Source organism: Bombina bombina, chromosome 1 (genome assembly GCF_027579735.1).
Source record: "Bombina bombina isolate aBomBom1 chromosome 1, aBomBom1.pri, whole genome shotgun sequence".
Taxonomy (NCBI): Eukaryota; Metazoa; Chordata; class Amphibia; order Anura; family Bombinatoridae; genus Bombina; species Bombina bombina.
The window spans coordinates 1,278,820,966-1,278,833,814 of record NC_069499.1 but is presented as its reverse complement, the minus strand read 5'-3'; the positions used below and the strand labels follow the sequence as shown (position 1 = coordinate 1,278,833,814).

The following is a 12,849-nucleotide window of genomic DNA, read 5'->3' as shown; positions in this document are numbered from 1 at the left end:
ACTCACATACCCCTACTCTAAAACCCACCCTAACCCCCTGAAGATCACCCTACCTTGAGCTGTCTTCACCCAGCCGGGCCGAACTCTTCATCCAATCTGCGCGATGTGGTCCTCCATCCGGCCAAAGTCTTCATCCAAGCGGGGCAGAAGAGGTCCTCCATTAGGACGAAGTCTTCATCCAAGCAGGGGCAGAAGAGGTCCTCCATCCGGACAAAGTCTTCATCCAAGTGGGGCAGAAGAGTTCCTCCATCCGGATGAAGTTTTCATCCAAGCGGGGCAGAAGAGGTCCTCCATCCAGACAAAGTCTTCATCCAAGTAGGGCAGAAGAGTTCCTCCATCCGGACGAAGTCTTCATCCAAGCGGCATCTTCTATCTTTATCCATCTGGAGCGGAGTGGCAGCATCCTGAAGACATCCGACACGGAACATCCATCCTGGCCGACGACTGAACGACGAATGACGGTTCCTTTAAATGACGTCATCCAAGATGGCGTCCCTTAAATTCCGATTGGCTGATAGGATTCTATCAGCCAATCGGAATTAAGGTAGGAAAAATTCGATTGGCTGATGCTATCAGCCAATCGGATTGAAGTTCAATCCTATTGGCTGATCCAATCAGCCAATAGGATTGAGCTCGCATTCTATTGGCTGTTCCAATCAGCCAATAGAATGCGAGCTCAATCCTATTGGCTGATTGGATCAGCCAATCGGATTGAACTTCAATCCGATTGGCTGATTGCATCAGCCAATCAGATTTTTCCTACCTTAATTCCGATTGGCTGATAGAATCCTATCAGCCAATCAGAATTCGAGGGATGCCATCTTGGATGACGTCATTTAAAGGAACCGTCATTCATCGTTCAGTCATCAGCCAGGATGGTCAGAGGTCTTCAGGATGCTGCCGCTCCGCTCCGGATGGATGAAGATAGAAGATGCCCCTTGGATGAAGACTTCATCCGGATGGAGGACCTCTTCTGCACCGCTTGGATGAAGAGTTCGGCCCGGCTGGGTGAAGACGGCTCAAGGTAGGGTGATCTTCAGGGGGTTAGTGTTAGGTTTTTTTAAGGGGGGTTTGGGGGGTTTTAGAGTAGGGGTATGTGGGTGGTGGGTTGTAATGTTGGGGGGGTATTGTATTTTTATTTACAGGTAAAAGAGCTGATTACTTTGGGGCAATGCCCCTCAAAAAGCCCTTTTAAGGGCTGGTAAAAGAGCTGATTACTTTGTAATTTAGTATAGGGTAGGGCATTTTATTATTTTGGGGGGCTTTATTATTTTATTATGGGGCTTAGATTAGGTGTAATTAGTTTAAACTTCTTGTAATTTTTTTTATTTTCTGTAATTTAGTGTTTGTTTTTTTTGTACTATAGTTTAGTTAATTTAATTGTATTTAATTGTAGGTAGTTTAGTTAATTAATTTAATTATAGAGTAGTGTTAGGTGTAATTGTAACTTAGGTTAGGGTTTATTTTACAGGTAATTTTGTAGTTATTTTACCTAGGTAGTTATTAAATAGTAAATAACTATTTAATAACTATTGTACCTAGTTAAAATAAATACTAAGTTGCCTGTAAAATAAAAATAAATCCTAAAATAGCTATATTGTAACTATTATTTATATTGTAGCTATATTACGGTTTATTTTATAGGTAAGTACATTTAGTTTTAAATAGGAATAATTTATTTAAATATAGTAATTTTATTTAGATTTATTTAAATTAGATTTAAGTTAGGGGGATGTTAGGGTTAGGGTTAGACCTAGGTTTAGTGGTTAATAAATTTAATATAGTAGCGACGATATTGGGGGCGGCAGATTAGGGGTTAACAATTGTAGTTAGGTGGCGGCGATGTTAGGGACGGCAGATTAGGGGTTAATAATATTTAACTAGTGTTTGCGAGGCGGGAGTGTGGCTGTTTAGGGGTTAATACATTTATTAAAGTGGCGGCGATGTCTGGTCGGCAGATTAGGGGTTAAAATGTTTTATTATAGTGTTTGCGATGTGGGGGGGGCTCAGTTTAGGGGTTCATAGGTAGTTCATGGGTGTTAGTGTACTTTGTAGCACTTTAGTTAAGAGCTTTATGTTCCGGTGTTAGCCCATAAAGCTCTTTACTACTGACTTGTAAATGCGCTAGGAGTCTTGGAGGTAGAGGCTGTACCGCTCACTTCTTCCAAGACTTGTAATACCAGCGTTAGGAAAATCCCATTAAAAAGATAGGATACACAATTGACGTAAGGGGATTTGCGGTAGATAAAAGTCATGGGAAAAAAGTGAGCGGTACACCTGTACCTGCCAAACTCGTAACCAGCGGGCGTTAAAAAGCAGCGTTAGGACCCCTTAACACTGATTTTTAACCCTAATGCAGAACTCGTAATCTAGGCGATTGTGTCTTTAAAATAAACTTGATTATTATGTACTTTACCGGATTTGAAATGAGTGCGATAATTTCTTCTTCTGTTTTCCTCATCAAACAGTCTACTATAACAGATGAATGACGTGAAGCACAGCCAGCCATGTTAGCAACAAACTGCAAGACAATAATATAGAATACTGAATTTCCTCATTTTAACAAAATAATACAAAAAATATGCTTCACTGGTCATATCCTCTTCTAGAGCAGAATAGTGGCAACTTTTACTATGTTTTAAACCTGTTTTGATGGAGTTTAATAAAAGAAGATAATTTATTTAAAATGATTTAATGATTTAGTTCTGATCAAAATAACAAGAGTATTGCAGTATGCAGCAATACCTTTTTTTATTGGACTAACATTACATTACTCTCTTCCTCAAGTCTAAAGCAATACTGAGGAAGAGAGGAATCTTGAAAGCTTGTCTTTTACTATGTAATGTTAGTCCAATACAAAAGTTATTACTGCATACTGCAATATTCTTGTTATTTTGATATTCAACTATTGGACTAATACAGCTACTACAATCTACTTGATTTTTTTTTTAACACTAATATCTAAGTGTCATAACATCTGGAATAAAAGGGATATGATACCATAAAATGTTCTTTTGTGATTCAGACAGAGCGTACAATTTAAAAAAAATTGTTCCCATATAGTTCTCCTGCGTTCACATTACTGCTTTTCAACAAAATACCAAGAGAACAAAGAAAGATAGTATAAGTAAATAAGAACATTGTTAAAAATTGCAGGCTCTATCTGAATCATGTAAGAAAAATGCTGTGTCTTATGTCCCTTTAAGTAATTGAGCGTTATTTAGCCCTCTTTCCAAAAGATTGTGGCAGTAAGTAATCAAAAACTATACCTTGCATAATTTGAAAATATTGTTTATCAGCTTGCGTTTTTATTTTTTTTATTTTTTAGTAGAATAGAGCCTATACGTTTATTTTTACCATTTAATTAGACCAGAACGTTTGGTAATTTTGAGATTTCTATTTAATTTTTATTAAACAAAGCAAATTTGATATCAGAAGTAAAATGGAAAGTTGTTTAATATGTCATGCAGTATCCTAATCATGAAAGTTTAATTTTGACTTTATGCCCATTTAAGTTTGCAGCTTCCAGGCAGCTACAACTGGAAATATATGTACACCCAATATACTGCTAAATAAATGCTTATATTTCTCTACATTTCACAGTCTCCTGACAGGCAAGTTCAGCCTACCATAGGTTTATTGAAAATATAGGCAAAACCAACATTTTCTAATTCATTTAAAATAAGTCAAACTCTAAAAATGACATTTTAGCTTATTTTGCAGTCTGATGAACCCCAGTATATAATGGTGACAATTTTGAGAGTGTTCCTTTAAAAGAAAGGCCACTAGACATTAAGGGCTAAAGTCTCTAAAGCTCTCTGGTCGGACAAGATTCTATAAGACGCCCGGTCAATATTAGAAGTTCCCTCAGGGATTTTCTTAATGTCAATTTTACATTGGGAACTGTGTATCGCATTAACCCCTTAATGACCGCAGCACTTTTCCATTTTCTGTCCGTTTGGGACCAAGGCTATTTTTACATTTCTGCAGTGTTTGCGTTTAGCTGTAATTATCCTGTTACTCATTTACTGTACCCACACATATTATATACCGTTTTTCTCGCCATTAAGTGGACTTTCTAAAGATACCATTATTTTCATCATATCTTATAATTTACTAAAAAAATTTTATAAAATATGAGGAAAAAATGGAAAAAAACACACTTTTTCTAACTTTGACCCCCAAAATCTGTTACACATCTACAACCACCAAAAAACACCCATGCTAAATAGTTTCTAAATTTTGTCCTGAGTTTAGAAATACCCAATGTTTACATGTTCTTTGCTTTTTTTGCAAGTTATAGGGCCATAAATACAAGTAGCACTTTGCTATTTCCAAACCCCTTTTTTTCAAAATTAGCGCTAGTTACTTTGGAACACTGATATCTTTCAGGAATCCCTGAATATCACTTAACATGTATATATTTTTTTTTAGAAGACACCCCAAAGTATTGATCTAGGCCCATTTTGGTATATTTCATGCCACCATTTCACCGCCAAATGCAATCAAATAAAGAAAATCATTCACTTTTTCACAATTTTTTTTCACAAACTTTAGGTTTCTCACTGAAATTATTTACAAACAACTTGTGCAATTATGGCATAAATGGTTGTAAATTATTCTCTGGGATCCCCTTTGCTCAGAAATAGCAGACATGTATGGCTTTTGTTGTTGCTTTTTGGTAATTAGAAGGACGCTAAATGCCACTGCGCACCACACGTGTATTATGCTCAGCAGTGAAGGGGTTAATTAGGGAGCATGTAGGGAGCTTCTAGGGTTAATTTTAGCTTTAGTGTAGTGTAGTAGACAACTCAAAGTATTGATCTAGGCCCATTTTGGTATATTTCATGCCACCATTTCACCGCCAGATGCGATCAAATTAAAAAAAACGTTACATTTTTCACAATTTGAGGTTTCTCACTGAAATCATTTACAAGCAGCTTGAGCAATTATGTCACAAATGGTTGTAAATGCTTCTCTGGGATCCCCTTTGTTCAGAAATAGCAGACATATATGACTTTGGCATTGCTTTTTGGTAATTAGAAGGCCGCTAAATGACGCTGCGCATCACACGTGTATTATGTCTAGCAGTGAAGGGGTTAATTAGGTAGCTTGTAGGGAGCTTGCAGGGTTAATTTTAGCTTTAGTGTAGAGATCAGCCTCCCACCTGACACATCACAACCCCTGATCCCTCCCAAACAGCTCCCTTCCCTCCCCCACCCCACAATTGTCCCCGCCATCTTAAGTACTGGCAGAATGTCTGCCAGTACAAAAATAAAGGGAATCTTTGTTTTTTTTTAAAAAAAATTGTATAGCATATTTACATATGCTGCTGTTTAGGATCCCCCTTAGCCCCCAACCTCCCTGATCCCCCCTCAAGCATCTCTCTAACCATCCCCCTTTGCCTTTTTGGGGGCCATCTTGGGTACTGGCAGCTATCTGCCAGTACCCAATTTGCAGAAAAAATGTTTTTTTTTTTTTTATTTTTCCCCAGTTTTTTTTCTGTAGTGTAGCTTCCCTCCCACATACGAACCCAACACCCCCTGATTTCGCTTTTTATTTTTATTATTTTTATGTTTTAGAACCCTGACTAGATTGGATATTTTCTGTAGTGTAGCGGTTCCCACCTGCTCCCTCCCGTGCACACGCCCGCCCCCTCCCCATCGTGCACGCGCGCGCGTCCGTGCGCACCCCTGGTCATCCCCGCCCACGATCCCGCCCCCCTCCACATCACTGGGCCCATCGATGGCCGCCACCCGCCTCCCACGTCGGCTCCCACCCACCAACGATACCGGCCATCGATGTCCGGTGCAGAGAGGGCCACAGAGTGGCTCTCTCTGCATCGGATGGCCATACATGGTTATTGCAGGATGCCTCCATATCGAGGCATCACTGCAATAACCGGAAAGCAGCTGGAAGCGAGCAGGATCGCTTCCAGCTGCTTTCCACACCGAGGACGTGCAGGGTACGTCCTCAGGCGTTAACTGCCTTTTTTTTGAGGACGTACCCTGCACGTCCTCGGTCATTAAGGGGTTAAAGGGAATACACTTATATTCTTTGGGCGCGATCCGATAAACGTCGTAGTTTGGGGCGCAAGCGAGGGAACCCCCGTCGCCCGCAGTTTCAGCTCGCAACTCGAGCTATCCTATATACAGCGCCGTCAGATGCTAAAGTGCCGTAAGTCTGACAAACCAGCGATGTCCAGAAATCTGCGCAAGTACAAAAAACCGCCGCTCCCAAACCCCACCGCAACCTAATAAAGTTATTAACCCCTAAACTGCCGCCAGATATATTAAATCTATAACCCCCTAAAATGAGCCCCTACCCCGCCGCTATCTATTTTAAAATGATTAACCCCTAATCTAATCCCCCTACACCGCCGCCAGCTATATTAACTAGCTTATATAATATAATTATATTAACTATATTAATATAGTTAATATAATTATTATATTATATATATTAACTATATTAACCCTAATTATATTAGGGTTAATATAGTTAATATCGTTATTATAATATAGGTATAAAAATTTGATTGGCTGATTGAATCAGCCAATCAGATTCAAGTTCAATCCGATTGGCTGAACCAATCAGCCAATCGGATTGAACTTGAATCTGATTGGCTGATTCAATCAGCCAATCAGATTTTTCTACCTTAATTCCGATTGGCTGATAGAATCCTATCAGCCAATCGGAATTCGACAGACGCCATCTTGGATGACGTCATTTAAAGGAACCTCATTCATCGGGAAGTCGTCGTGCCGGATGGATGCTCCGCGGCGGAGGAGCGAAGAAAGAAGATTGAAGATGCCGATTTGTTTGAAGACATCGCCGATGGAAGAAGACTCTCTGCCGCTTGCTTGAAGACATCGCCCGGATGGAAGAAGACTTCACTGCCGCTTGCTGGAAGACATCGCCCGGATGGAAGAAGACTTCACTGCCGCTTGCTGGAAGACATCGCCCGGATCGGATGAGGAGTTCGGCCCGGCTGGGTGAATACAAGGTAGGGAGATCTTCAGGGGGGTAGTGTTAGGTTTATTTAAGGGGGGTTTGGGTTAGATTAGGGGTATGTGGGTGGTGGGTTGTAATGTTGGGGGGTGGTATTGTGTTTTTTTTTTCAGGCAAAAGAGCAGTTTTCTTTGGGGCATGCCCCCACAAAAGGCCCTTTTAAGGGCTGGTAAAGTAAAAGAGCTTTGAACTTTTTTTAATTTAGAATAGGGTAGGGAATTTTTTTATTTTGGGGGGCTTTATTATTTTATTAGGGGGCTTAGAATAGGTGTAATTAGCTTAAAAATCTTGTAATCTTTTTTTTATTTTTTGTAATTTAGTGTTTGTTTTTTTTGTAATTTAGTTTAGTTTATTTAATTGTATTTTTAGATAGATATTTGTAGTTTATTTAATTTATTGATAGTGTAGGTGTATTTGTAACTTAGGTTAGGATTTATTTTACAGGTAATTGGGTAATTATTTTAACTAGGTAGCTATTAAATAGTTAATAACTATTTAATAGCTATTATACCTAGTTAAAATAATTAACAATTCACCTGTAAAATAAATATAAACCCTAACATAGCTACAATGTAATTATTAATTACATTGTAGCTATCTTAGAGTTTATTTTATAGGCAAGTATTTAGATTTAAATAGGAATATTTTAGTTTATAATATGAATTAGATTTATTTAATAAGAATTTAGTTAGGGGTGTTAGGGTTAGATAGAGTTAATATAGTTAATATAAATACTATAGTAACTATATTAACTATATTAACCCTAATATAATTAGGGTTAATATAGTTAATATATATATAATGTAATAACTATATTAACTATAATATACTTAGGGTTAATATAGATAATATAGCTGGCGGCGGGGTAGGTAGATTAAATTAGGGGTTAATAATTTTAATATAGATGGCAGCGGTGTAAGGGGTTCACATTAGGGGATAGATCAGTTAGATGGTGGCGGTTTTAGGGGCTCACAGTAGGGGGTTAGTTTATGTAGATGGCAGCGGTTTAGGGGTTAAATACTTTATTAGGGATTGCGGCGGGGGATCGCGGTTGACAGGGAGATAGACATTGCGCATGCGTTAGGTGTTAGGTTTTATTTAGCAGATCGAGGTTGACAGGGAGATAGACATTGCGCATGCGTTAGGTGTTAGGTTTATTTAGCAGCCAGTTTAGGGAGTTACGAGGCTCCAATAGTCAGCGTAAGGCTTCTTACGGCTGCTTTTTGTGGCGAGGTGAAAATGGAGTAAGATTTCTCCATTTTCGACACGTAAGTCCTTAAGCTGTATATTGGATACCAAACTGCGCGGGTTTGGTATACCTGCCTATGGCCCAAAAAACTACGGGCGACGGCAGAAATATACGCGCGTAACTTCTAGGTTACGCCGTATATAGGATACCAAACCTGCGCAAATATTGGCGTCGGCGACTTTTGCGGGCGACGATTTTTATCGGATCGACCCCTTTATGTGAAGGAGGGACTCCTTACTTTAGAATATAATGCTCAGTAAAATAAGCTGATGATTTCTCTCCACAATCGGGCCCCCTACAGTCCAGGAACCAAAACATTTAAAACAAGCAAAACTTACATTTCTGAACAATATTACATCTTCAGCTTTACTGAATATCAGTTCATGCATTAATGCAACTCCGCTCTCAGCTATTGCTCTGTGGAACAAATTCTTTGATAAAGGTGATAGCATCTGAAAATAGAGTAAAAAATGTTGATGAGAACAATACAATAGGCTGGGAAATGTAAGCAGGAATAAATAAAGATATAATAAAATATTTACAAACATGTGAGGGGTGTACTCACTTTTGTGAGATACTGTATATATGTATATATATATATATATATATATAGTATCTCACAAAAGTGAGTTTTGTCTACTTTCAACCTGTAATACGAGCGAAAAACCTGACGCGTTCACCAATGATAAACCCTTTTTTTGCTTGTGTGTAAATCTTTTTTTTAAGAGGAAAACACTATCAATGTTCTTAAAGTTCTTCAACACTTTTGTCCTAGGTCATAGTCCATTTGGGAATAAGCTTAGCCCCTGCAATCTCCAAATATAAAAATATATAATACAATTGAGTCAATATTCTGATTATAGACAACTAGTACACTAGTGACAAAATGGTACTTGTAAGAGGCGCCTAGGAGCGAGTAAATAAAATACTTGATAAAATGATTAATAAAACAATAAACTAATATATCTAAGTATATAATAGAATATCAATAAACCAGAGTACAAGGGTATATAGACTAATAGTCCAAAGGGTGATGTGCGATGATGTAACAGTCCTGCTAATGCAGTTCCAGATGGTATCAAATAATGTACATCCAAAACAGTAGGCCGCTCCTCCAGGGTGTCGTGCCGTGACACAGGTCAAAAGAATGTAGAGGAATCAAAATAGAGGGTGCCACATAGTGCAGATCATAAACAACTTCAAAATAAAAGCTAGAAAAGCTGAAGAATCCTACTCAAAAGATGTAAAGCACTGATGTGCAGTACCAGCAGTCTGGAACCCTTCGTCCTGTAGACAAATAGATGATGTCACAAAAGGGGATCCTCGTCTCACCAGGGAGGGTCCAGAGATACCACAGAGGGGAGCCTGTACAGCAGTGATCGCCCCAGCAGGTCCAAAGGGGATCCTCGTCTCACCAGGGAGAGTCCAGTGATACCACAGAGGGGAGCCTGTACAGCAGTGATCGCCCCAGCAGGTCCAAAGGGGATCCTCGTCTCACCAGGGAGAGTCCAGTGATACCACAGAGGGGAGCCTGTACAGCAGTGATCGCCCCAGCAGGTCCAGAGACCCTCCACTTGGAAGGATGAAGTGTATACAGCTCCAAATTGATGGAAAAATTTCAGGATCATAAAAATGATAAGTCGGCAGCAGATGAAGAGTTAAAAGAATTAAAAAAAATTATTGTGAAGATAAAAACAACAGAAACGCGTTTCTCAGTGTAACACACTGTTTCATCAGGCTATCCTTTACATCTTGTGAGTAGGATTCTTCAGCTTTTCTCGCTTTTATTTTGAAGTTGTTTATGATCTGCACTATGTGGCACCCTCTATTTTGATTCCTCAATATTCTGATTATGTAACTACTGTTGTTAGAGATATGAAGGGCCCACTGATAAAAGGATCACCAGGTCCGTGAGAAATGCTAATTTCAGTCTCTCCAATCTCGCTAACCCCCCATTGGGAAAAATTTAATAATAAAAGGGGGCTTTTCCTTGCTGTACAGATAAGTGGTGATGTGCCCTCCAAAGGAAACTATAAGGCATGTTTAAAACATGTTTGCACAACATATAGGGGCCCATTCATCAAGCTCCAGAAGAAGCTTGAGGGCCTGTGTTTCTGGCGACCCTGCAGGCTCACCAGAAACACCAGTTATGAAGCAGCGGTCTAAATACCGCTGCTCCATAACCTGTCCGCCTGCTCTGAACAGGCGGACAGATATCGCCGCAAATTCAGCCCGATCGAGTATGATCAGGTTGATTGATACCCCCTGCTAGCAGCGAATATGCAGGGGGCGGCGTTGTACCAGCAGCTCACAAGAGCTGCTGGTGCAATGGGGAATACGGAGAGCGTATTGCTCTCCGCATTAAGCGAGGTCTGTCGGACCTGATCCGCACTTCGGATCAGGTCCGACAGACCTTTGTTAAATAGGGGCTATAATATGCATTCCTTAACTATAAATATAATTTCTGTTCTGTAAACAGAAATGTCTTACAATTGCTCCTCTCACCACTGAAAGAGTGGCGCAACAGGTAAAATGTATTAAAATATTCACCCAAGCTAGAATGTAATGTTTAAACCATACCTGCAAAGTTTCCCTTTATAATAGAGGATACTCCTATAGAAACCTATATACTGTATTTGCTATTTATGTCATCAACATTGTTAATATAAACCTATATGTGCTGGTGGTCTGTGGCTATATTGTACATGTGTATATAGTTTGTAGTGTTAAACTGTAAAATAATATATTATGTATTTGAAGCAAGTTCATCATTTAAATAAGGGAAAAATGTTTTACATAGTACAATGTTTAATAAACACACTACTGTTAGAAAAAAACTCACTTTCAATTGGATATTAATATCCCATAAAATAAATGTTTATTTTAATAGCAAACGGTTAGATTACGAGTTTTGCGGTAAGAGCTGCTCGGTACTAACTTGCAAGTTATTGCGCTGCTAACTTCCCTACAGCGCTGGTATTACAGGTTTACAAAAACCCGGCGTTAACAGGCAAGAAGTGAGCGTAGAGCAAAATTGAGCTCCATACCGCACTCCAATACCAGCGCTGCTGAAAGCTGCGGTGAGCTGGTTTTACGTGCTTGTGCACGATTTCCCCATATACATCAATGGGGAGAGCTGGCTGAAAAAAAGTCCAACACCTGCAAAAAAGCAGCTAAAAAGCTCAGTAACGCAGCCCTATTGATTCCTATGGGGAAACAACATTTATGTTTACACCTTACACCCTAACATGAACCCCGAGTCTAAACACCCCTAATCTTACACTTATTAACCCCTAATCTGCCGTCCCGACATCACCGACACCTACATTATACTTATTAACCCCTAATCTACCGCTCTGGACATCGCCGCCACTATAATAAACATATTAACCCCTAAACCGCCGCACTCCCAGATGGAATAGCCAATAGAATGCAAGCTCAATCCTATTGGCTGATTGGATCAGCCAATAGGGTTTCTTCACCTTTAATTCCGATTGGCTGATAGAATTCTATCAGCCAATCGGAATTCAAGGGATGCCATCTTGGATGACATCATTTAAAGGAACCTTCATTCTGGAAGAGTTAACGCAAGAAGAGGATGCTCCGCGCCGGATGTCTTGAAGATGGACCCGCTCCGCGCCGGATGGATGAAGATAGAAGATGCCGTCTGGATGAAGACTTCTGCCGCTTCGTTGAGGACTTCTGCTGGCTTTGTTGAGGATGAATGTCAGGTGTTCAAAAACTGTAAGTAGCTCTTCGGGGGTTAGTGTTAGGTTTTTATTAAGGGTTTATTGGGTGGGTTTTAGTTTTAGGTTAGGGTTTGGGCACTGTAAAAGCCCTTTTCAGGACAATGGGGAGCTTAGGTTTTTTTAGTTAGGATTTTATTTGGGGTGTTGGTTGTGTGGGTGGTGGGTTTTACTGTTGGGGGTTGTTAGGTCCTTTTAAGGGCTATTGGCAGTTTAGTTTAGGCTAGGGGTTCTTTATTTTGGGGGGGGGGGCTTTTTTTATTTTGATAGGGCTATTAGATTAGGTGTAATTAGTTTAAATATCTGATAATTTCTTTTTTTATTTTGTGTAATTTAGTGGGGTTTTTTGTTTGTAATTTAGGTAATTGTATTTAATTTATGTAATTGATTTAATTGTAGTGTAATGTTAGGTGTTAGTGTAAGGCAGGTAAGGTTTTATTTTACAGGTAAATTTGTATTTATTTTAGCTAGGTAGTTAGCAAATAGTTAATAACTATTTAGTAACTATTCTACCTAGTTAAAATAAATACAAACTTGCCTGTAAAATAAAAATAAACCCTAAGCTAGATACAATGTAACTATTAGTTATATTGTAGCTAGCTTAGGGTTTATTTTACAGGTAAGTATTTAGTTTTAAATAGGAATTATTTAGGTAATGATAGTAGGTTTTATTTAGCTTTATTTTAATTATATTTAAGTTAGGGGGTGTTAGGTTTAGACTTAGGTTTAGGGGTTAATAAATTTAGTATAGTGGAGGCGACGTTGGAGGCGGCAGATTAGGTGTTAATAAATGTAGGTAGCTGGCAGTGATGCTAGGGGCGGCAGATTAGGGGTTAATAATAT

At 39.1% G+C, this 12,849-nt stretch overlaps 1 protein-coding gene across 1 annotated transcript in view; it reads right to left on the bottom strand.

Moving 5' to 3' along the window:
* LOC128664377 (pyrethroid hydrolase Ces2e) overlaps nucleotides 1–12,849 on the bottom strand; it is a 121,274-nt gene that overhangs the window by 44,473 nt on the left and 63,952 nt on the right. The window contains exons 6-7 of the mRNA XM_053719212.1: nucleotides 8,599–8,712; nucleotides 2,417–2,521 (exon numbers count right to left, since the gene is read on the bottom strand). Of these exons, the coding sequence (XP_053575187.1) occupies nucleotides 2,417–2,521; nucleotides 8,599–8,712 (219 nt within the window). The remainder of the gene's footprint in view (nucleotides 1–2,416; nucleotides 2,522–8,598; nucleotides 8,713–12,849) is intronic.